Source organism: Heliangelus exortis, chromosome 6 (assembly GCF_036169615.1).
Source record: "Heliangelus exortis chromosome 6, bHelExo1.hap1, whole genome shotgun sequence".
NCBI classification, from domain to species: domain Eukaryota; kingdom Metazoa; phylum Chordata; class Aves; order Apodiformes; family Trochilidae; genus Heliangelus; species Heliangelus exortis.
The window spans coordinates 38,838,409-38,864,629 of NC_092427.1; the positions used below are offsets into that span (position 1 = coordinate 38,838,409).

At 38.3% G+C, this 26,221-nt stretch overlaps 1 protein-coding gene and 1 long non-coding RNA gene across 2 annotated transcripts; both read left to right on the forward strand.

The window, feature by feature from the left end:
• Window positions 1-195: 195 nt before the first annotated feature.
• Window positions 196-3,928, forward strand: LOC139797943 (uncharacterized). Its single transcript, XR_011726630.1, has 3 exons — window positions 196-612; window positions 3,026-3,232; window positions 3,582-3,928. It is a non-coding gene; the product is annotated as an uncharacterized lncRNA (long non-coding RNA).
• Window positions 3,929-5,312: 1,384 nt separating this feature from the next.
• On the forward strand, window positions 5,313-25,733 carry MPP4 (MAGUK p55 scaffold protein 4). The gene is given in 21 exon segments (XM_071746252.1): window positions 5,313-5,391; window positions 7,403-7,524; window positions 8,421-8,498; window positions 9,178-9,258; window positions 9,810-9,941; window positions 10,579-10,660; window positions 11,334-11,419; window positions 12,385-12,456; window positions 12,704-12,900; window positions 14,031-14,095; window positions 14,902-14,919; window positions 15,926-15,964; window positions 16,665-16,685; window positions 17,851-17,865; window positions 19,319-19,357; window positions 20,147-20,317; window positions 21,169-21,249; window positions 22,204-22,297; window positions 23,078-23,186; window positions 24,171-24,305; window positions 25,275-25,733. Coding segments are annotated over 21 exon segments (1,908 nt in total). The 3' UTR covers window positions 25,467-25,733.
• Window positions 25,734-26,221: the final 488 nt, after the last annotated feature.

Genomic DNA, 26,221 nt, shown 5'->3' on the forward strand with positions numbered 1-26,221 from the left:
GAATCCTAGGATTAAATGTGCTTCTGGCACAGATTCCACTTCACAGCCTACGTGCGCTGTGATGCATTAGGAAACCAGCACAGGACAGCTTTAATTTGTCTGTGTCTGTAGCTAACGAATGAGTTAACATGCAGACTTCTCTGTCCCTATTGCTGCATGGTAATACTTTGTTCTCATCTTCTTTGCTTGCTTTTTTTTTTTTTTTTTTTTTTTTTCTCCTCTGAAATCGAAAGCCGGGTATTTGTGCTGTAGCAGAAATCCTGTAGTGAGAAACAGAAGATTAACACTACAGTACTGCAGATTCTCATTGTAATTGCAGTGATGGCAGTGGAAGAAAAGGCCCCCAGAGATGAGTGCCCTGTTGCCTGTGAATAAGAAACTACTTAAGTGACAGATGACTAAAGCGGGCTTTTTATGCAAGAAAAGGGTTAAGGGGATTTGTTCTCCTTGGTAATGAGTAGTTCTAAGGTTAGGTTTCTGCGGATTAGAAAGTAGAGGATGTCCATAGATTAGCTGGGACAGTGAGGTTACTTGCTTTAACATCCAGCAAATACTCTTTCCCTCTGGAAATTCTTCAGGAGCTGAACATGGCGTAATCCGTGGTGCTTGCAGGTAAGAAAATGCACTATGCTGAAATCATTGTACTGCACGGGGGCCTTTCTCCCATGCAGCTGTGAAATGTAGTTTCTTTCTGAGCTAATTAAGCTTGTGTTACCTGTTTAATTCTCATCAGTTAAGTACTAGAGATATAAATGAATGGGGGGTAGTTCAGAAGAGAATTTTTTCCTCACTTCTTACCTTGGCAAAGTATCCTTATTAGAAAGCTATGTCCTACTGTTTGATTCTAACTGTACCTGTTGTTAGAAGCAGTTTAGGGAACTCCCTGTTGTGGCATGGTGAGGTATTGAGAGGATGTAAAGATGTGACTGGTAGGGCACATCTATCATTCACACAGTGAATCATTTCTTCGACCTATCCTGCCATGTACTTGTAAGTTGGTTTAGAATTCATGTGTTGATGTTTTCAAGTGGTTGTTTGGATTCTTTTATATTGTTTGTTTTTTAGAAAGCCCAAGCTGTTGGCAGTAAACAACTGGAAGTAAAACTGTCTGCCTGACATGACCAGAATGTGCTGCACCCAGGCATTCTGTTCTGAGTGCATTGCTTTTTTTAGGAAGCCATGCTTTGGTGGCATTTGCCCCCACATAAACAAGATGCTCCCACCACCACTGGAGCCTTAAGCTTTTGTTTTACAGAGATGCAGAATAAGAATATATTTGATTACAAAAAGTAATAGCATAATTTGTTCCATCAGCAGTCTTACATATGCAGGTGCGATCACCTAAATTTTACAGAATGCATTACATGACCATAAAATTTATTCACTCTTTTTCAACCTACACCACCTCAGACTTGCAGTAAGTGGTTCTTGGTTCAAGATAAGGATATATGGTTTAAAAGGATAGGTCTCAGCCTTTGCTTAAAATGTGTCAATTTGTTCCACTAATACTTAGGGTTGCTTTTTTAATTAAAACACTTGCAAAAAGTGTACAAAAAGCAGGATGGTTTTTTACACTGGCTAGAAAAAGAAGCTGAGAGAGCTCAGTGATGAGACTCACCTAATTAAGTTTAATGTAGAACAAAAAAGTCTTGAATAGAGCATGTAATTTCAGAGATACTGAATGTCTATTAATACCACTTTTCCTACTCAGTTTGCTCATTTATAGTATCAACAAAACCTTTCTCAGAGTTCCCTGCCCCTAAGCTATTTTGCAGTCTTGAATGTGCCAAATTATTGATTTCATAAATGTAAAGATATGAGTAGTTTTCTTTGTTAAAAATGCTCAATGACCTTGTCAAGCCTCTTAGCCAAACAAGTGTGTAAGAGCAGGATGGTTGATGTTCTGAAGGCCAAGTTCTCTGGTCTGTCCCCTTTTGAGCATCCAAAATTGTCCATCTAAAGACAAGTGTGAAAATGGTATTAAAAGCAGGCTCCCCTACAGCCCTAGCCTTATGTCAAGGAATTTTATATTCTACTGCTTAAGGAAGTAAATCCAAATATGGAATAGCTGGTGTTTGTAGACACGAGATGATGGACTCCCTTTGGACTCTGGGACACTCAGCACTGCTCTCCAGTTCTGTCCCAAATAACAGGCTAACAGAAATGCTTTCTATTAATGAGCATCTGCAATTGCATGCCACACGTTTGAATGGGAATGGCCTTGATGCTGGCTGGGAGATTAGTCAGGTAAGCCTTTTAGTAAGACCTTCCATCTAATTTAATTAGATCCCTGGGATGAGGAGACCCTGAGTTCTGGCATTTTAGGCTGCCATAGATGTGTGTCTCTGGAAATCAAGGCACAGTAGTTGTTACAGCTGTGAGCTCTGCCCTTTCCTCCTAAGCAAGCAATGCAGTAGGTCTCCCCAGGAACTGCACAGAACCTAGATATTTTTTCCTCCCTTCTGGTAATTACTTGTTCATCATCTATTGACACTGCCAGCTGATGAAACCAGGCTTCACAGCTGGAAGCTGCCTTCCTTTTGGTGTGTGGATGTAGGCAGCATTACTGCTTTATGAATGAGGTGAGCTGTATTGTTAAGAGCTTGACAGATTTTGATGTTTAAATGCTGCTTCTGTCAGCATGAGCACAAACTCGGCAGTTTAAAAAGGCAACAGTGGATGGAAGGGTTACTGACTCTGTGTTTATTATTAATCCCAGCAGCTGATAGCTACACCCAAGGATTTCACCCAAAAGGGCATGCAATCAGCAGTCAGTAGCTTTCCCAGTTTTCTTGGCATTCTGAGGTCAACCTTCAAGAAAGCACTGTGTCTAAAACTTCTAAACACACTAGTTAATCCCACATCTGTTCTCTGAGGAAGCACTGGTGGTACCAGAGGCTACAAGGCTCAGAGGAAAGAAAATAATCTCATGAGTATTTTAAAGGGGTAACAATGTTGGTTTGTATTCTAGCAGAATCTGAAGTATTTCAGCATCTCCAGAAATGTTCTTTTTCTCTGTTTGCAGGATGATTTTCAGTGGTATACTTAAAAATTAAGTAACTGTTCAGTAGAAGATTGTAGATTTTCTGTCAGCAACAGGGGGACTTGCTTGCTTTGGTTTACTTCTTTCCCTTTTTGAGTCACCGTGCTGTGCAAGATCTATGATCTATCCTTCTTCAGAAGAAATAACTATGATCCAGCTCCCGAAGGCTAAGAGGGGCCTTGATTGAAGGTATTCTTAAAACTATACTGGAGAGGGTTGTGGGGTTATCTGTCTCTTTTCCTTTAAGCTGCTCTCTGTAACAGTGTAAGTAATGATCATTGTCAGTGTGACAACGTGCTGGCTTGGTGGACACCACAACTTGAACACAGGAAGTTTTAAGATTATGGTAATTTCACTACAGTCACTGCAAGACATAAGATTCAGTTTCCAGTAAGCATCTGAGTCTTCTGCAAAATATGTAGAGTAGTTGCTTGTCTATTTTGAGGCTAAGGGGTCCTCTAAACTTTAACTAGTTAACCCAAAACGCATTTGGAAATATTTCTTGTCTTTCATGTGTTTTCCCTGTATGTGTTTGCAGGGTCCCACCCTAATTTAAAGGTCATGCAGTCTGATGCTTCGAAGCTAAGTAGGATACAATACTGGAAAAGCCAGATCTGGGCTTGAAATAACTGGAGTTTTACTCTGGAGAGAACTGGGCTTTGTTGAACGAGAAGGTACTGTAAGTACAATGTGTTGAGAGCCTTCTGGGTGGAGGAGAATCTTTATGGGTAGAGGTTTTGTATACTTTGAGTGAATCAACTGCTTTAAAACCTTACATCTGTTAAAGGTGCATAGTAATAAGTAAAGTTTCCTTTAAGGACACAACTGGCAGATGGAGTACCACCATCTCTTTGTAAATTCCTTTGCAACACAGTCTGGAGCTACAGACTCTTAGTTTCTAAAAAAGGTAAGGGGGTGGACATAACAGAGATGATGGGTTACTTGTGTGTTGATATTGCTGTTACTCAGTGAAAACCAAAGTGCCACTGCCCTGGATGTACTTTGCAACACAGGGATTCCTCTTTCCCTGTCTGTACTACTCCACAGCAAGGATTTCTGTCCTACCCTTAATGTCTTCAGTAACTAAGAAACAGGTATTCGTGACTAGATTCATACGGCCTGCTTTAAATCCATCATTAGGCAGATCAACTAAGCTTAACAAAGGGGAAGGCAAACTCTTAAAGGAATAGAACTCTGACTATTGAAAAAAATGAAAGAATTGCAGCTCAAAGCCCAGTTCCCAGTGAATGTGTGGTAGAAGGATTCAGTTTTACATTGATAAAATATGAAAAATAGTTATTACCTGTAGAAAAGTGATTATGCAGTACAGTGTAACACTGAAGTGGAAATGTTGCATTCATTATTGGGGGTGAGGGTATTTTTGTTAATATTTTCATTAATCTTTGAAAGAAATAGTACCTTTTAAAGCTGTCTTTGAATTGTAATAAAATGTATCACTGAGGATCTTATAGAGGTAACTTGAAATGAATTGCCAATACTCAGTAATAAAATGTTTGAATCATAATCTCCTACTTCCGAATTTTTTCCTTCCTTAATTTTCTCTGCTTTTTGAAATAATTTTTATGATATAACAAGAGAGAGGAAGCATGTTCTAAAAACAAGCATTAAGTGCAGTAAAAGTGACAGTAATGCCTTCTGCTTTTATAAGCAGATCAAGATAATACTTTTTCTGCTTGTCCTTTTTTTTTTTTTTTTTCTGTTCACAAAACAACCTAAAGGAAAATTACTGCTATTTACTTTAGTAATCCAGGAGGCAGACTGCTGTACATTTAGCATAACTTGGCAAGGCATTCGCTAGTGACTGAGGTGCTCAGGTATGTGATGTTACCATTTTTTTAAACTTTACTCTGAATTATCTCTTCAGTGACCTGTTTAAAATACTTAAGTTTTTAAAATTAATCTTACAATACGGGTAATTATGACAACATCTTCAAACTTATATAAATTATCATTTGAGGTTAGGTCAACTGGGATGTAATGAAGATGCAGAGTTACTTCAGAGCTTTGATTCCTCTCATATTACAGTTGAGGTTCATCTGTCTGCATTTTGCATGCTGGTGGGTAATTAAATTTGCAGGTGGGACTTGTGTATTTTAACTTGCACTTGCAACCTACTGTGCACTTAATGAATGCTTTCCCCCTTAAAATTATGCTTTCTTATTGTTCTAAAATACCTGACAATATTCTGATATGAATATACTTTTTTCCCTACTTCAGCATCTGTCACTGTGAAACCTACTTGATGTGAATGCAGTACTCAAAGTGGGTGGAATCTCCTTGAATTAAGGAAAAGATGGAGGTGCCAACAGCCTGCAGTCAAGATAATGGTAATCATAACTTTTACATCTTTTTCAAGGAAAAAGAAAATGCCGCAAAAGTTTTACACCTTTGTTGCTGTAACTCATCTTCCATGAATGTCTAGAAGTATTACTGCTTAATAGGTGGAATGATTCTTGATGTTTAATGGTAGTATCCAGTTAATTTAGAGTGTCAGGACAGAACACCTGGCATTAATTTCTGGCTTATAAAGTCAAGGGTCTCTGCAGCTGTATCAAGAATTACTAAAAACTGCAGGAGGTTGGTGTTCATTTGTGTAAGGAAATGATTCTCTGTAGTTTCAAGGTTTGTGTTTCTGTGTGGAATGTCTTGGTCTGTTTGAGCCCAGTTGGATGTGAGTATGGTGTTCCTGGAGATACTTGGTACAAGTAATTTCAAAAAGAGGCAACCAGTATTGAGGAAAAGATTTAAAAAAGTGTCTCCACCAAAGGTAATGTTATGTAGGCACTAGGGAGTTCTTCTAGCAGAGAATCCTTTTAAGTTAACTGTCTTTAGGGAGATAGTTCTCACGATCAGGGGTCCCTGACTTTATAATATTTTAAGTGCTTGATGTCTGCTTTCCAGAAACAGATGACTCTATTGATAATGAGGTACATTTCCAGGCTTTCCTGCTTTGAATACTCAGTAATACTCAGTAATTCTTTCTCATGATTGAAGAAAAAGTCAGAAACATAGCAGGCAGGAAAATACCACAGAGAAACTGAAGATACATGCCACATAAGTGTTGGTAACACTGTAGTCTAGAGCTGGTACAATTAACTGCCACTGGCTACAAAAACAGTGTTCAAGAGAGAAATAAGTAAAGGGCTTCCATCTTTAGCTTAGCTGCAGTGACTGGATGATCACCGCTGATGATACTCTTGGTAGCGGTGAGTACTCAGCTATTCTTGATCTACTGAATGAACTTTAGTTTTAAGAAATTATTATTTCTACTTTGGTTAATGTACCCTTAGATGCTTCTAGTGTCCTGGGTGGTTTTTTCACCTTTTTTTCTTGTATTACAATATTACTCATTGAAACATACCAAGTTTAATCTTGTAAACAAGCACAAAGGGAAAGTATCCAGTTATAATTACATTGTACAATTACTCTGGCACTAAAAAGCAAGGAGACATCTTGGCTTACCAACATGCACTGCAGTTGAGAACTTTAATTTGACATGCAGTAGGAGTCAGGTGCTCAACTTTTATGTTCTCATTCAGAACCCCTAACTTCTAGTATTTGGTGTAGTATTGTAGTAATGCTGTTCCAAACACTGTGCTCCTTGGGAAGGCTGTCACATATCATAAATGGTTTGTTGTGATTTCTGAGGTAAAATTAAATACCATGCACTCAAAAGAATCCATTTTTTATTCAGGCCTGACTTTGTCTAACATCTCATCTATCTGTCACCCCTTAGTTTCTGTCTACTTGAGATTTTAGAAAGACACCATCTTTTTTTGTTTTCTACTGTACTGGAATACTATTCCTAACAGATCAAGTGCTGCTTCTGATAGCAAGACAGGTTCTTCCCCTCTCCTGGAGCATGCTGTGGGTGTCTGTGACAACATTGTGCATTTGGCAGGAATTTGCATTTTCATTTGTTGTATTATCCAAAATGTCTGCACTTCTCAGGAATGGAGAAAAATGGATGGTCCCTGGCCCAAAGAGTGGGTCTTCCAAAAGAAAAACCCATAAAATGAAAATGGCATTTTTTAATGTTTATTACCTCTCTGTAGGAGCTGTGAGCTTGAACCCAGATTGCTATGTGCGCTTTTCTCACAGGTCAGTTGAAAATTGCTGGTATTGACGGAACCTCACTGGTTAATAACATAATAAAAGAAAGCTCTTATGCAACAGAGCTGATTGCAGAAAACAAGCAAAGCAGACAGGAAATGGCTGCATTTCTTGGAAGTATAAACTGAGAAAAGGTTTTTTTCAAAGACCTGGGTCATTATATGGCTCTGCTTGGTCTTCTAATTGAAATGAAATGTCTTGCACTTCTCTGTTTCTTGGGCTCAGGTGTATCTCATGTTCTGACTCTAGTGCTACAAGAACTGAGTTTGCTCTGTAAAAGGGATGTCAATGGTGTTGGCATGTTGTATGACCTGCTCAGATCTCGCTGGCTGCAAGCACTTCTGAAGGTAAATTAATATTCAGCTGTGAAGGTGAAGGTTTCCTAGAGAGCAATCTCCAGGGGATAGCTACTTTATTTTGCTAGATCAGTACAATAAATGCTTATTTACACTAAGTGTCTCCTATTGTCGGTCCTAACTTTAGCAGTCAAGGTGGAAAAAATCACTTTTTCTTAAAAGAAAAAAAAAGTGTTGAATTTCATAACATCCTAGCTATTAAAGCTTTTCCACTTTATACATTTGTATTAAGGCCAGGGAGACAGAGACACGGGCTGAACACAGCACTGCACAGCTGTCTTTTCTATTCTTAAGTCTCTATGGTCATTCATCCCTATTTTTTTGCATGGATGCTCATGAAATTTTTAATTTTTATTTTGCATTCTGATCTGAGTAGAGCAGAGTTTATGCTGTTATGCTTATCCCTCAAGCAGAGTTGTATATCTGAGACAAATTCTGTCCAAATTCTGAACAAATTTGGCTTTTTCTGTAATAAAGATTTTTTAAATCCTTAATTTTTAAAGAAGAAAAACTTGGCAATGGATGAGAAGGTCTGTAAGGTAACTTTAAAAGAATCAATTTATTTTGTTTTAAGTTAAATTTACTTTGTTCATCAGATCTGCTAACAGGAGTAGGAAGCAAGCCACAAGTCAGAGAATTGACACTATCAGGCTGCTGTTCTATGTAATCAGCTTTTCTTACTCAGCATAGCTGTACGATAATATAGAAAGACAATGAATTAGGCTCAATTCCAGATGCATTAGATATTAAGGATTGAGACTGTAAGTTCTTTGACTCCAGATGGACCAAGAAATTCCTAGAAATACTCATCACACTACGGGCAGTATTTTTTGTATGTATATAATCACTTGAAAAGATCATACTATCATTGTTTTGGCTTGCAATAGATTTACGAATGCCTCCAGCACTACCTTGGAAAAAGACCAGTTCCTGTCACACCACATGCACGCGTGTTGACTCGTGAGGTAAGACTGTGTATTCACAATGGATAACTTTACTTGCTCCTACCGAAGCTGTAGATAAGAGTGTTCTGGTATTTGGTTTGTGTTTCAGGTCTGAGTATGGTATATAAACTTGAAATGAGTCTCTTTTTTACACATTTATCAGTAACTTTTACTTTGAGAGGAGGGATAAGAAATGAGCGCAGCTGTGATCACTAGACTGCATGAGCCCTGGCCAGGGTAATGAACTCATAAAATATATGGCCAGTGAATAGAAGAATTTTTATCCCTTGTAACTGTGTGGATCAGTGTTACGGCTACAGTTAAGCAGCCTGACATGATGAGGACTTTGGAAAGCTTTTTGGATTGTGATAATTGTTAACAGCTGATTAGTTCTTCAATTTCTGATTTAGAGAATGTTAATGACTAAGTGGAGAAACTGACACTAGTGATGAGATTGGCTGAGGCACAGGAGACAAAAAAAAATCTAGAGCAGATGGCAGTGTGCCTGAGCTGAACAGCCTGGCTGAGTGTTGTGCAGCTGTGGTCATAGGGCCCAGTTCTAGAGCAAACTGCAAGAATGTGCTTTAGCTCCTACAAAGTGGGGTGCTTACCACACCCTATTCCTCTAAGCTCAGTTTAGAACTTCCTAAATTAATTGTCCACCAGATTTGGTTTCTGTGCTTTCTCTTACATATAACAGGTGGTAGAACTGCTGCGTGAAGCCCCTCAGTCTGGAGAGATCAAAGAGCTGAGACGGCTGCTGCGAGCTCCGCACTTAAAGGCAAGTCCTGCTTAACGAAAGAGAAGATTTTTGCTGGCAGAGCTGTCTGCAGTGAAAAATAAAGCAGATGGCCAGCTGTTCACAAGAACTGGCAAAGGAGCCAGAAGAGGCATAGTTTCCTAGTTATGAACTAATCTAGTTGTGAAGTCAGGTGTGAACTGTGTATTTGGAGAACTTGCAGAGGGATGCATTTTATTTAAGGGCTGTGTTTGAGAGAGATGTTTGTTACAAAGTTAATTCTGAGCTGGTGATGCAGAGAAATAACAACAGTTATTCTTTCTAATTTCAAAACCTGCATTCTTAAGGCTGGAGTTCCAAATAGAAAGGTTTCATCTTCTGTAAGCTTTCCAGAACAAGCAGAGAGAGGAACTGTTCTTAAAAACAAATTTCACGGTTTGAATTTCAAAGTAGAAAGGAGAAAATGTCAATTAAGGACTTCATTGTTGATTTCTGTTTTTTACCAGTCACTGTTTAAAGCTGTCCTATTGTGTTATCTTTCCTTTTGGGGTGGTTGGTGTGGTTGGGTTGTTTGTTTGTTTTTTTATTAACAGGCCTTGCTATCTGCTCACGATACTGTGGCCCAGAAAGATTTTGAACCAACCCTTCCACCACTGCCAGACAACATACCTGAAAATGAGGAAGCTATGAGGATTGTCTGCTTAGTGAAAAACAACCAGCCTCTGGTGAGGGTGCTTTCCAAATTCTGACAAATTATTTTAACCTACAGAGGTATTTATAATGCATGCTGGTTTCTCTCCAGGAATGTTAGAGATCATGTACATCCTTGTCCAGTTTTCAGAACCCATAAGAATTGTTGAGGTTGGAAAGGGCCAGCAAGCCCTGCTCAGTGTGGGTACTACTTTAGTGTAGTACTCAGTGCCTTGTCCACCTGGGATTTGAATATATGGCAGATTTTATACCTCATATAATGAAAATTCAAATAGGAAGGAGAGCTATTCTTCTGGCCAGAATAGGAAGGGAGGGAGGAGGGACTCTGAAACATTCTTTAGATACCATTTGTGATTAAAAGCAAAAAATACTGTACAGCTTAGCTAACCTGGTTTGGGAAAAGTAAGCTGTAATATTTGATGCAGAGATTTCTTCCAGCTCGCCAATGAGGTTATTTAGTGTAATGAAAGTTGAAGACATTGGAGCACTTGGTACAAATAATGTTAACACTAGATCCACGTGGTGTTACCTCACAATGACTCTTAGACATGGCTAAGATGTCAGTAAGTAAGATCAGACTTACGGCATGAAGGTAACTTTGAAGGTTTGTCAGTGATCAGTGTGTTTTCTCTTTTTTTTTTTATTTTCCAGGGTGCCACCATTAAACGCCATGAGATAACAGGTGACATAACGGTTGCCCGTGTGATCCACGGTGGGCTAGCAGACAGAAGCGGTATGTGTAGTTTAAAACAAAGTAATAGAAAAACCTAAATTTTAATTAAGATGTTTGAAATAAGATAATAGCTTACCTTTTACAATTAAGCTTCCATGATAGAGTGAGATGTGTACACTGGACCACACTTTAAGCAGTGAAATGTTGCAATAACTGATTCTAGTTTCATTCATTTTCATATGAATGTGCAATTTTGAGGCTGACTTGAGGTACAAATCCACCTTTATTAAGTATTCTTGGCACCAAGTCTCGGTCATCAGAAATATCCCAAACTGCAGCTATTTCCCTAATGGAGAAAAAGCATCAGTAGTCTGTGACTCTGTTAAATATTGGGCTTTAAGGCATCTGTAGTAATACTCCTTGGCACTAGTCTACTAAACACTTTGCTAGCATTAGTTGCTAAGCACTCTTCCAAGGGGTTTCCTTGGAAACATTAATAATTTGTCATCCTAGAACTGAATGTGTTCTCTGTTCCTTGGGAAATGTAACGTAACTGAAATGGGAAACATCGGAAGAAAATCCAAAATATCTTCCTGCATACCTGGTGTATGAAAACCTTTACTGCTGAGTTCCAAACCTGTGGTATATCTGTGTATTCCTGCCTCGCCTACCCCAGATAATCCATGTTGTGACTAAACTTTGGCAGCTGCTTCCATCCTTGTTTTCACTGTAGGGCTGCTGTATGCTGGAGACAAACTGGTGGAAGTAAATGGAGTTCCTGTTGAGGGACTTGAGCCCGAGCAAGTTATTAATATTCTGGTACTCAATCTTTTTTATGCTTTGTATCTTAAGATTAACTGTATGATGTTTCTTTTAGAGACACACATGCACACTCTGAGAGGAGAAAGTCTGAATTTTTTTTTTAACAGATAATTTAGATTGTTTCTTTACTGTGGATGAAGTTCAGAATTGCCTATTAAATCAATGTATGAAACCAGAGTTAAATCTAACCCCTGTTTTGAACAGAAATTAACTTAAATGTGGCTATTCCACCTGCAGCTTCTGGGAGGAATATTAATTTATTCAGACTTTAGCAATTAATAATTTTTCCCTAAGTTCCACTCAGTTAATATTACACAATGTTCCTTAAGAAGCAGAGTGAATGACCTTGTGAACTACATGCTTCACCTATTAAAGAAGGGTAGTGGTAATTACTGTTGTCATAGTTGTCATGAAGAAATCTGTTGTGCTGTCCCTGTTACTGACTCGTCATTTTGTCCCCAGTCTTTCAGGGTTCTTCACTACAAAGTGCTAGTGCCAGTCAGTAAGATATTGCTGTGTGTAATTGGTATCAAGTTTTTATATGTATTGTTTCCCTCAGTGTACTATTTCTAAGGATAAGAAATACAAGCTCTAATGAAATGCTTAATTCTTAAATAATTATTTTTTTCCTACTCCCTTTACATCAGTTGTCTAACCAGACCCTGCTGCTAATTTAAATTAGATGTCAGTAGAAAAGTCTGGTATGAATTGCTGTTGATATTACATATATATTTATAATGAAACATAGATTCGATTCCATTAAAAAGCTTTAGCCAGATTTGAAGTTTCATTCTTGAGTTTCCTTTTATAAAACTACAGTATTATCATAATTTGCCTAAGTTCTATTTGCAATATAGACATTATAGTAAGCTCAAAGCCATGCTGTATAAAGTTTGTGCTGCCAATGTTTGGTTATTTGTGTTGAATACTGGTTATGTTTTAATCCTTTTTTAATCATTTAGGCCCTGTCTCAGGGGACAATTATGTTCAAATTAATTCCGGTTTCTGATCGTCCTGTCAGCAACCAAACAACAGTAAGAGACATTCTTTTTTCTGCATTGTTACTGCAGTCACCCCAATAATGTCTAATGGTGTCACAGAAAGAAATGGTGTTTGGGGCTGGATCTTGTTTTTAAATCCGAGTTCATCATGTCTTGACATAAGCAGCAGTGATATCTGTCCCTGTGATGACATAGCTCATGTTGTATGTGTTGTGAACATGGCTTTTGAACATTTTGAATATGGTTGTGAACATTTGCCCTTGTGTATCTTCCTTACCAGCTCTATGTGCGAGCAATGGCAGATTACTGGCCCCTGCAGGATCCTGCCATACCCTGTGCTGATGCAGGTCTGCCTTTTAAGAAGGGTGAAATACTCCAGATTGTGGACCAAAATGATGCTCTCTGGTGGCAGGCTAGGAAAGTTTCAGATCTTAGTGCCTGTGCTGGACTTATTCCCTCAAATCATCTTCTTAAAAGGTAAAAAAGTCTTAATTTTTCTGATTTCCAGTTAAAAAATCAGCCACTTCTTCAGACTTTGCTATTGAAAATTTTCATAAATTACATAGCAGTATGATATCAGAATGCCATCTGATAAACATTTTTCATTTCTGTTCTCTGACTTCTTGCTCTCCTTTTTGAAAGAGTGTCTGTGTGAGAACAAGCTTTTGAAAGCACTTATATCATCTTAAATTGCTGTCACAATTCTTTGCAGCAGTTGTCTATTTCTGTCCTAGTCGCTAAGACATCTAGTGGGGTTCAGCAGCTGAAAGATGGGCAGAAATTGAGGGCCCTGTCTGTATAGAAACATTGTCTCTGATTGAAAAAACAAACAAATGGTGGGGGGGACCAGGGGAGAGAGTGGGATACTAACCATAATGTATAGGGTATAGCTGTATAAAGAAACATTATCTCAAGATGTCCTGTGGGGCATCAGCTTTGTTCAAAACTTGAACAGACCAAATTAAAAGAGGAAAAAAACCCAGAACTCAAAACAAACAAACAAAAAAATGTGCTCAAGGAAGAACAAGATCTCTTGCCTATTGTTTTCTGCATAATTAGCACATTATTTTTACATTATCTGCTTTCAGAACCAGAGTAGTTAAACTGGTGTAACACACTATTCAGCTTCATCCTTTAACCACACATCCCAAATGTAAGGCCACACAATTGCAGATGATCAGCTTGGATTTATACTATATGTAAACATAGCTGTGTTCTGTATAATGAAAATTGAAATTAACATAGATTCTGATTGCAGCTGCAAGCAGGAGCCTCTGTGTAGTAAGAGAGGCTGTAGTGCTACTACCCATAGCAGTAGCAACCCGTCCTACTTCCAGGATTCTGTACCATAGTATGGCTTCTATTCCTGTTCTTAAATATCAACTCAAAGCACTCTAAATGCTTCCAGGTTGCTGATTTAGCAATTGCCCTTATATAGTTCAGCATGTCAGCTCTCTTCCAGGACTTAATAGTGGGATAAAATATTGGTCATGTTTCTATTCTTGTTGTCTTCTGTCATCTCAGTACTAATTGATCTTATTCTGTAAGCACAATGCACTTGTTGACTGTTTTGTTTCTTTAACTGTGATATATTTATTTCTACAAAGGAAGCAGCGAGAATTCTGGTGGTCTCAGCCTTTCCAGCCCCATCTCTGTCCCAAATCATCAATATGTGAGTGAAAAGTTACACGACTGGCAGAGTAAAAAAAAGAAAGAAAGGTCTTGTCTCTGTTTCCAGGGATACTGAAATAGAAGCTCATACAATTCAGTCTAATTCAAAGACATTGCTTATGGAGCCATACTGAAACCTCAGATATGTGTTAACTGTCCCCAGTAAAAAGAAAATACTTACTGGTAGTTTTACCTGGAGTACTGATGGTGGAGGCTCCACCATCCCAGTGTGGTCTCCAGTGTACTTGGGATGTGACTGTGAGCAAAACTGTGAATTCAACTCCTGAAGTCTGTAAGATTCAGGAGAGTCAATTTTCTTCAGGAGCATTGGGTGTGAATAAGTCTCCAGTGATAGCTGTACTAGCTGGCTTTCCAGGGACATAGGTAACAGTTCTGCTCTGGAAGATGCCATGCAGTATGTTTAGAAAGCTTCTTTGACATGAAAACTTTTGAGAAAAAGATCGAACTTTTTTACTTGAGGAAAAGCTGTAAAATCAGTGTAAGATAAGCTATGCTGCCCATGAGTTTACTTGTGAAAATCCAGAAACATTATCCTATGCCATAAACATGCAAGTATTCCCAGACAAAGACTGTTCTTCCTGTTTTCTCTTTCCCCATTTTCTTCTATAGTTCTTTATACTAGTACCAAATTAATTTTTCTCTTGGATAAGTGTTTCATTTCTCTTGTGAACATGTTTCATTGTCTAGCTTTCTTCTCACACTGATTGCTTTGCTTGTTAGAGCTGGAGCTCTCTTTCACCATAATCTTATTGTATTTTAACTGCTTCAATGGAAACGCTGTGCCAGTAAGCACTGTGGAAGAAGGTAGGAAGTCATATCTGAACAAGATTGTATTGCTGTACAATAGAGCATAAGGTTTTACAGATGAGGCAGCTTGGTAAATACATGCAAAAGAAACACAGGTTATTGGCATTTGGTGTGCTTAGCATAATTGAAATAGTCTTTTTTTTTATTTGAAATAGTGGAAGCTTACCTTATCTTAAAGTGGGACTTGAGCTGTGCAGTATCTGGCTGGGAAATGACAGTTCGTATGCATTGCTTTGACGAACCTTCTACTTTCCTCTCCTCCTTTCTCTCACATCCTTGGCAGTTCACCTGAGTAGCTATGAGAGAGTATTTCTTTAGAGGATATATTAATGGGCAGAATGTGGTTGACAGGTGCCCTGACAGTTGCCGTGTAACTGGAAAATAGCTCCTACGAGGACTATCTGGAGGGGCATGCAAGAACAGAACACACAAACCTTGCTGTACTGTGAGCAACGAGATTCTGCAAGGCCACAAGATCCCCTTTCAGGGACATGAGTTGATGTGGATAGAGAGGGAGCTGAGTCAGTCTTTTATTTTTCTTATCTTCTGTGTAAAAATAATTATAAGATCAAACAAAATGCCTTCCTTTAATGAAGTGTATTGGAAAGAAACACACACCTCTAAAAGCTACAGGAGAGAAAGGCACTGAGTGGAGAATTATATTCTGCCATGATAATACTTAATAAATAGGTATCTACAACATAAACAGAGTGACAGCCATCTGACAGCTTATATTATTTCCAGAGGAGAATTCAAGTTAGATATATTTGCCTTTCTTCCACAAGCCCTTCAGAGCACTAGTTTAAGAACCTTTTGCTCACCAAAGACAGGGAACAGCAATAAGTTTGAGTTAACAGTGTTAAAATTCTTAAAGATGTCTAAAGCTTATCTGAGCTTCAGATATTTTCTTTCTGATGTCTGAGCTGTGTTCTGTAATATCTGTAGGGTTTTTTCTCTCTAGTGTTTTTCTGATTATTTTTTTTTCCCTCATGTTAATCTGTAGAAGATGACATGCAGATTGATGACAAGTGTGTGGAAACAGGTAACTGCTTTTATTTTCCAGATAAAACCACTCATTCTCCCAGTGACCTTAATGGTAGAAAATTGTATTTTTTTTTTTTATATCCTGGAAACATGATCCTACATTAGTCTATTAAAACGAGCTGTTTACAGTTCTGGTGTCCAATGTTTATGGCGAAGGGTTGTGCCAAAAAGAGGGACCATCCCAAAAATACCTGCCTGAATGAGATCCAGGCTCTTTGACTCAGGCTTTGGAATGTGGCTGTAACATCACCATAGGTTTTGCCTATTGTAGATTTAAGACTGCAGATGATTGTAGTCTTGGAAAACTCACACAATTTGTTGTCAAGAGACTGATCTCAGGAGACTGTTTTTAGGCACAAGCAAGAGCAGGTTTTTACAAGGAAACAGTACATGTGAAGACTCTTAGCTTGACTTGCTGCCTAAAGCAAGTTAGTTTTTCTTCCTTCTCCCAAGGTAATGCAGGAAGCTCTCATGAGTGATGTGATCTTGTAGGACTAGAAAGAGGGAGACCAGACAGTTAACTCAAGTGTGGTGAGCTGTATTTTACCACCTCAGTGTAGAGGGAAGTAGGGAAAGTATTTGTGTGACAGACTGACAGAAGCTGGAAAATAGATTTCTGATCCTGAAATTCTATATAAGGAAAAGAATTATATTTTGAATTTATTTTCATGTCTTTGCTATCTGGATCACTAAACAAGATGAAGAAACATTTGAGTCTGGTAAGTTCTTCTGACACAACTCAAAATTCCTTGCTATTGTTCTGCTGTGAGAAGGGTGTCCAGAGACAAGCAAATGTCTTAAAACCAAACAGGTGACAAAAATCAGCCACTATAGTTTTAGATGCTGTTCTGGTTTGAAAAGCCATTAGGTAAAATCCTGTTGCCTTAAATTTTCTTCTAGCTGTCTCATTATCTTTGTAGTAAGGTTTTGGTCCTGTTACACCACATGTGTTTCTTTTTGTGCATCAGTACCAGATCTGTTCAATAAATCCTAATCACTTATACCCGTGCAAGCCGTGACAGCAGGGGCTGCACTGATGTCAGCAGATAATTGGATTACCTCAGGGCAGCTGAGGCCTGAATTCCCAGTGCCTGTAGGAGCTGATGGGGTAAAGAGAAAAGCTGTTATGTGTGCATGGATGGTGAACAAGAAACCATGCAAATTTTTTTTGTTTTTTTTATAAAACAAATGATTTATGTATAAGACATACAATCAATTGGTGTGTTTTATTTTTTTTAATGAAGCCTCTTCTAATATAAGTAATTTTTCCCCTAAAGTAAGTTACTAATGATAAACTTCTTGAGATATTTGGCAATTTTGTGGAGAAAATGTCATTACCTTTGCTCTTCTTCACAAGGTTCCTATTTGCTGGTCCAACGATCTGCTTTTATCACAGGTGGCTTGTTTTCTTCCACCTTTCAAGCAATGCCCAAAGTTTTTAAGCCAGAATCAACAGGTCTTATGGGACAGTTTTTTGCTTTCAGGCTAAGATGTTTCTGATAACTACACTTGGGAATTACTCTTGCAAATCCTATTTGCTACTCAGTGCTGAGTCAGCTCTCTGCTGTATCCAGACAGCCGGAGGAATGAAGGTGCAAGTATTTCCTACCCTTCATTTTACTTTAAGTTAACCAGTACTTGAACATCCATGTGATTTAATTTGCAAGTACAATACTGACATGGATGCTGTAGCTGAGTCTCTCCTTCTTTGCAAACTGACAATTCATGCTCAAGCAAGCATATTTTAGCTATAAAGCCTGCAGTACCTGTTTCCTAAATGCCCTAAATACACTGGACAATGCTGGTTGGATTTAAAAAAAAATAAATCTTAGAGCATCAAACCAAAACTAATTGTTTTATATCTGTCTCTGTCTGAACATGCAGAGGAGCTTAAAGAAGGTAATGTTAACTTTTTTCTGTCTCCTCTTATCAGTACTCTATTTGACTGTATCTGTGTTTATTGCATTACCAGGAACTACCACTCCTCTTACAATACTTGCTAGCTGAATTTCTTGTTCCCTGTAGGATTCTATACTGCACTTCACACCATAAAAGAATGGGCAGATGAAGTAGAAATGCTCAAAGATTTGAATGATGGCTCAAAAGACCTGAAGATAGAAATGAGACAGGAATATGTTACCTAAACAGCACTCTGAACTTGGCCCTGAACAAGGAGTTTGTGCCATGTAGTTTTTTGCTACTGTCATAAACAAGGATTTCTTAGTACACTGAGAAATTTTGGAACAAATAGTATTTTAAAGGTATATGTAGTGAAGAGTGTCTAGAGGTGAATAAGAGTAACAACTATACATCTAATTTTGTTTTGATAACTGAAAATCAAAGAATGTAGTGGTAAAATATGATATATTTCATGCTTTGCAAGTTAAAGAATGTTCTTGCCTTGGAACAGTTACTAACTTTTAAAGATATGCCTATGTCTTCTTGTATTTTATTCTTGCTCTAATAAGGCCTAAATAAAGGCAACACACAGCTTGGATAACTGAGTATGTAATTAAGGGAAAATTCTAAGTCCTTTTTGAAGAGAAATCTGAATATTGCTCACACCATTTTTCCCCTCAGTTACTTATTTTCAATTCACATTTATAAAATAGCCTCTGAACTGCTAAAGGCATTTATCTACTGCGAAATCAACATTTTTGAGCCTTGCAGGAGAGATTTCATTAAAAAAAACACAATTACATATAGAGATTTAGGACGCTCACCTGAATGGTTAAGCCTTCACAATGAACAGCATGAGAATGGGAACAAAATGAATTGGTGGAAACACATTAGCCTGGGATATTGAAGCACAGATATCACTGATCCAAAGGTGATTAAAAAGAAAAAATAAAATCAGGTCTTTGTTCAGCCTGAAAGATCAGAGCAGATGCATGTTGCATTTTCCAAGCACAGGCAGAAACTGAGTTACAAATTTTTTTTTATTGATTTTGACCTACTTTATTGGTTATTGAAATGCTATAACCAGAGAATTCTAGTAAGCTGGGTTTCACTTGAAAAGCTTAAGTTATGTGGAGGTGTTTTCACTATAAGTATTTCAAAACATTAGCTGGCACAGTTTTCTTAGCAATGAACCAAATATACAGTTGTTTCAAATCTAATTTAGAAAATACCAACAGTTACTAAGTTAATTTTTCTCTTACAAAAATATAGGTTCTTTAAATTGGTCACGTGAACTATTCGAATACTTCATATTATATTGTTCTTTTTTATGGTACTTCCGTACATTTACTGAAAATGTGTTTCATTTGAGATCAACAATAATTATTAGCCATCTAGCTCTAAAGCTTTCACTGTTATTTTATTTCATTATTCTTTGTCCTTCATATTCTAGAAGAGGAAGAATTTGGTGAATTTGGTCGAGTCTTTATTGGTACGCAATGACTAAAGATAAGTAAAATGTTTGGGGCTTGATCTAGATAAAGTGCTGGTCTGAAGTTAAATTTTTTTTCCTTATTCACCTGAAGACTTAAATGAATTCAATTTTACTTGTTTTCCAAACTTAAAGAAGTTGCTTCCCATCTCCCAGTCTTTATTCTCTCCAGTTAAATCTCTCTTCCTGATAGGTTTCTACTGAGACAGTCACTATTTTAACTTAACTGGATGTTAAGATTTCCCTTAGTTGACAGGTAATTTTACTAGATGTTGTCTGTCACCTGGTGAAGATAGTAATAGTAGGCTTTAAAGTGAGGTTTTCAGAGTTGGATGGTAAGGTGGAGCAACAAACCTATCCCTGTTGCTTTTAAAACAGCAGCCTGTAAAATATTGGTATTCATTCTAGAGGCTGAAGAAAATGTTCCAGATCTGCATTAGGAGTGTGAACAAGCTACACTATCAAAAAACTAGCTGTTCCCTAACGATGCTTTATGTGGCCAGAGACTTCTCCTTTAGCTGATCTCCTTTGGGGATCATTTGGGGGTCTTTAATTCTGGGACAATTTTCAGGTGACTTCCAGTGAGGTTTGACCTCCTCTTTCAATGCTTACAAGCTCTACCACGTTGGCATAACAAGTATATCAATGAAATTCAGTAACTTGCACCCTGCAAAAAGCTCAAAAAGCCAATATCTTCTGTGTGTGGCTTGGAAAGAGACTCTAGATGAAAGCATTAGTTGCCAGCATCTCAGGTGTATTTTCCAGTACAGATCTCTTTGTGTCTTGCAGCTGGTTTTCGCAGAAGCATGCGGCTGTGTCGCAGGAAGTCCCGGAGCAGCCAGCAGTCCTGTTGTGCTCGGTGCCCCAGCAGCTGTTACAGCACTCTGGCAGCTCCCTATGAAGAGGTGGTGAGGTACCAGCGGCACCCATCAGACCGAAACAGGCTCATTATACTTGTAGGTAAGAGGTTAATCACTTTCTCACCCAAATTTCACAAGCTGTAGCGTAAGGGAGGAAATATTCAGTCATGGTCTTATCCAGTGAGATTTCCTGCTGCTGACCACAGCAGCTGCAGACTGTGCAGGTAGCTCTCAAAACAACATTTGAAAAGTGATTGTCTGTAATTTGACCCTGATGTGGGTTTTAAAGTTTCATGTCAGTATCATCTTCTTTGCCTGGGATAGTGAATGTTTTAAAACAAAGAAAAAGTCCTCAGAAGAGGCCATACAGTTATGAGTACAGGTTGATAATGGATTTTACTAGGGAAAGGGTTCTCTTTATATTCAGTTGAGACTAGTATAGACAATGAGAAAATGTCTACATGGAGGCATCTCTACAGCCACTGTTAAATGCATGGATGTGGAAACGCAAGAGGAATGTTTGAAATTATACTGCAGACTAGAAAAACCTTAGGGGCAGTAGGGAAAGCTAGAGACTCTTTTAATAGTGCTTTGTATACAAAATATTAAGTGGGCTGCGGGCTCTCAAGTACTCTTTAGTGAGAGTACCTGAAAGGAAGCTGTTCTCAGTGTTCCATGATCCTGGTAAGGCAAATGGGGTAAAAATGAATCCAGTGTGCTTTCTAAGTGTGAGAGAATTTAATATTTTTAAATGGTATTCCTGAAATGCTTTCTGGGTATGGCTATATTGCTGGCAAGTATTGTTTTGTTTTGTTTTTTCCTCACCCTGAATCCATCACAATGCTTCAGTCACTTCTGGTACCATTTTGGGAACTTATATTTCATGTGTGTGTGCAATGTGTTAGAAAATGGTCTCTGACAGTAATATACATTGCTTTTCCAACTTTCCAGGTCCCGCAGGAGTTGGTGTGAATGAGCTAAGGCGAAGGCTTATTGCAAGTAACCCTCGAGAGTTTCAAAGTGCTGTACCTCGTACGCAAAGTCCTTCCTTTTTCCCCCACTACCTACCCTGCTCAAACATCATTAGGAGATGACAAGCACCTCTCTCTTGTCTTTGTGTATTCATACACTCTTTCCTGTATGTCTGTTTTTTCAGCTCTACTGCAAGCCAGAGGAGCTTTCTTTTATAAAATGTCATTTAAAATGTTATCTCCTTATTCTGGCAAAGCAGACAGTGGTATTTTCAAGCTCATGAAACCCTTAAAGCTTTATGTAGTGTGGGGTGTCTGCATGATTTTGTTTAATCCTGATGAGTGCTTTTCCTTGGTTTAGAAAAGATTGCTTCTTAGGGATATTATAAGTTCGTAGTGTTTAGGTGATCAGGTATGAGAATGAAGGCAAGAGAAGTTGGTGCGTAGTAGGCACCGAAGCGTTCCTTACAACCCTTCTAGTCTCAGATGAGACTTACACGGTGTAGTAACTCACGTAATAATTGCAATGGTTTCTACCTGTGCTTCTTTGGTTATTGTGCTTTGGGTAACTAAACAGAAAATCTTTAATCTGAAACTGGCTGAAAATTCAGGAATTCTTTTGTGCTTAAGATTCCTTAATATGGGGAAGGTGCAAGTGTGGGAAGCTTTGCCAGATGTTTCCAAATTAAATTTAATAAATTTGACCTCAGATGAGTAAAAACAGTTCTGCACCTATTTCCAAAGTAGTTCCTGATTGGTTTGACCTACAGATATTTGTATTAAACTACTCTCCTATTCCAAGAAATACAGATGTACTTTGCTAATTTCCAGGGAATTGGCACTGGTCTACCAGTAGAGCAGACAAGGATTTTTCTCTGTATTAACAAATGGCTACAGCTCATTGAATTACTTATGGAAATACTGATTTATAGTCCCTCATGAAAGTTGTCTCACTGTCGTGTATAAGATTACAAGAATTTACTTGCAGTTGACTTGTGTGTTTATCTCCTTCCAGACACCACTCGTGTTCAGAAGAGTTACGAAATTAATGGTCGTGAATATCACTATGTATCAAAGGAAACCTTTGAAAACATGGTGTATAGCCACAGGTAACTGGGAGAGATGGTTACATTTTTGTTACTTAAAATGTGACACGATCCAAGAAGAGACAGTTGTGTAGTTAGGCTTCTGGGCCTCTCCACTCACTGTGCATGTTTGTTGTAAATTTTGGTGAAAGTACTTGAGCCATTACTTGAAAAACTGTGTGTGAGTTGCAAATAGCCTTCTCTACAATTAATCTCAGAATCTTTCTAAAGGAAAGTGGGATCTCCAGGCCTGACCTCATTTACTGTGCATGTAAGTTAGGATTTGAACCCTTCTAGGAACTGGACTGCGTTCTAAAATTGAGCAGTGAGTCAGACCTGTTCTTGATCTGCAGCTCCGCTGCAAAACTGCTGTAGGGATGATGCCTCCAGTACCAGAACTGTAAGGGCCAAACTTTCAAACTTGTCTGCTCTTTTCTGTGCCTCGATAATCCCACTGCTAAGACAGACCAGCTCGGCGCCTGAAGCTACACTCCTGTAGCTGTTTCAATTGCTTTGACATCTTCTGATTTGAGGTTATTAGCACTATGCCAGCATTTTTATCATTAGAATCACAACTTCTAAAGATATCATTTGTAACAACAGTATGAGTGGAAAAATATGTGCTTTGGATATGTCAAACTGCAATGTTTCTGATTTTGTGCCCAGTGTAGCAAGGAAGAACAAAGGTGGAGGTTGTTCATCAGTGTTCAGTATGTTTTACAATCATTGAATATTTCATCCTTAAACAGAACCTTTTGAGATTCAAATGCTCTTTCATTTTCCTTCTCCTCACCACTGTTTCAGAATGCTGGAATATGGGGAATACAAAGGGTACCTGTATGGTACCAGTATTGATGCAGTGCGAACTGTCCTTGATGAAGGGAAGATCTGTGTACTGGATTTAGAACCACAGGTGAGTTGTAAAAGGACAGGGGCTCTACTGTTCATATCTTATGGGAAAAAAATTATCTGTACATTCTTGATCTATACATTCAGTCTCTCAGCAGTAACTGTTGGAGACTTCCCTCTAATTGTGCAGAGCCAGTGCAGTCAGAGCCTCTGGTTAGCAGTGGTTTGTGCTGTTTGAAATACCAGTGAAGCTACATGAAATCCTGTCAGGTATTGCTTGAAATCCAAAACACCGTAAGGGCCAAATTAGGCCACAGTTTAGTCTTAATTTCACATCTGAAAATGTCCTTTGTTTTTTTTCTGCTATGCTTCTCCTAAACAAGATGGAGAAGGGAGGGGGGGAAACATGCTCTTGCTATGTGAACAGATGTGCCACTATCAGTTTTTTAGGGTGTGAGTTTAAAGGACAAGTTTTGGAAGGGTATGAAGTAATGGCATATAGCTGCTCTTCAGTAACTGCTGTAAGGTAGGAGAATTACTGGTGAGCTTCATGCTTGTATTTTAAATCTGCTGGCTTGGCCAACCTTGTATGCTGTGCTTTTTTTTTGTTTGTTTTTGGTTTTTTTCCCTAGTTCCTTCTACTGCTTTGAAATAGTTTAAAAACGCTTATTATCAGGAGGGAATGTTGCACAGATCAAAGATCCAAAAGCAGGATACTTTGTTCCAATATGAAGCACTGAAACTGTACTTTTTCCAAAGGCAGCTCCACAGCAGTTGAAACAAGCGTATTTCAGACTCATCTTTAATGTTGATTGTAGAGCTCTGTTAATGACAATGTCCAGTCACTTACTGGAGTTGAAAGCACTTCCTAATAAGGTTACCAAGCAAAATTAATGAATTATTAGTAAGCTCATTTTAAAGTAGGTCTTTCTGAAAAACATGACTGCTATGTCTGGGGATAACAGCATGTTGCAAACAACTGGCTTTTTATAGGAATAAAACTGGGATGAACACATTTGAAATACTTCAGTGTTGTTTTAATTTCCAGGGTATACAAGTAGCCCGGACTCATGAATTAAAGCCCTACATTATATTCATCAAGCCATCCAGCATAAGCTCCATGAGGCAGACCCGTAAAAATGCGAGGATCATTACGGATTATTATGTGAATATGAAATTCAAGGTGAGATGTGGGGTAAAAGAGGCTCAGTTTATTATTCAACAATTCAGTGTTTAGAACATAATGCATTATACTATGTTAGTGCTTAAAAAAATATTATTGTGTCTTTAAGATCAAATATAGGTTATTCTTGTCTTTTTCTGTTTGGTTTGTTGGAATTTTTTTCCCTACTCCAGATTTGCTTTGAAATGGAAGTATTGTAGTGTGTACCTGGGGGATTAGGGGGTTTTGCTTCAAAATGTCATCAATGGAGACACTATTTGGGTTTTGTTTTAATTAACTACCTTGTGGCAATATTTGAGTCAACACATACATTCACTGTTTGCGATGAAATATCTGAAGTGTGCATAATTCAATAATTTAAATATTTTTCATGTAGTTATAAGAATGTATTATTTCACACATGCTTAATGACAGTATTGATAGCAGTCCTCTACTAAGTTCCATAGATAAAATACAAACCCTGCTTGTAGGAAAGGTGTATCTTGTATTTACAATGTGTATAGTGCATTGCCACAATTGTTACCATGCAAATCATAGTCAAGTATCTTAACGTTTTGGACACCTTAGTCCCTGTGTATTGAAATGAGTCACAATTGCTATGGCAGAGAGAAACATGGACACTGGGAAATAAACTAAAACGTGGAATGAGAACACAAATGTTAGTCAGTTTGCCTTCCAGGCACTAACATCCTCTGCCAGCACTCATCAGTAGAATAACCTTTTTGGAGTGAATGGAGCACTCTGAGAGATGAGGTATTTCCTTGGGGAATGGTGTGGCAGGTGGCTGTGTTCCAGAGGCTTGGAGATGACTGCAGCAGACATGCTTTCCCATAGCAGACTCTAAAGGAAATGAAGCACACTGGCACTATCACCCCTGGTTTACATGTCCCAGGGTGTTCTGCCAGTGCCAGGCAGGTATGTTCCTCCACACGACACTAAAATTTTATAGATGTACTCTGTGTCTCACAGGAGGAAGATTTACAGGAGATGGAAGATTCAGCTAAGAAAATGGAAGCTCAGTTTGGTCAGTTCTTTGATCAAGTAATTGTGAATGACAGTCTACAAGAAGCATCTGCACAGCTGCTGTCTGCAATTCATCGTGCACAGGATGAGCCCCAGTGGGTCCCTGCAGTGTGGATATGCTCAGACACACAGCCCTAATTCTGAGCAGTAGGCAGCTTCAGAAAGATTACAGCTTATGTTTTACTTCAAGAATAATCCTAATGTCAGGATTGCAAGAATTGATCTTTGTATGTGACGGATTTGAAAGAGGATTAGGAAAGAAGCTGCTACAGGAAATATAATCATACTATGTTCTTTGTAGCTGTTCAGCTTTTTATGTTACAGTTGCATCCACTTTTGTACAAAAAAAGGAAATACTATGAGGGCTCAATTAAAAGAATAAAGAAAATTCTATTTTGTTGCATATATCTGCATAATTTACTTGTACATAGCTATAGAAAAGTCCTTTCCTTTCTTTTTATTATGGTTATTTTGGCACTGTGATACCCGTACATTCTGGAAGCCTTACTGAAAAATTTTATTCAGTCAATATGCAGTCTGAGCATGCTAAAAGAGCATGCTGTTTTTGAGCAAAGAGTGTTAATCTGTAAGGGTACTCATTTGCTGCTTACCCTTTTTACCTTTTGAGACAGGACCAGAGTGTGTCATCACAGTAAAAATAACCACAGCTATCTTCATAATATATGTAGTGTGTCTTTTCTTTTGTTCCATCAACTCAATTTAGTAAAAACTGACAGAACATGGACTTACCAAAGAGGAAAATTAAGTCAGAAGCCCATTTTCCTATTGGTTTGCTCTGTGGCAGCATGCTCTCCTCATCTAATGATGCAGTGCTTCTGGCAAACAAGTTCCTCACTCTTTTCACCTGGCATTGCAGCTGTCCTGCCCTGTGA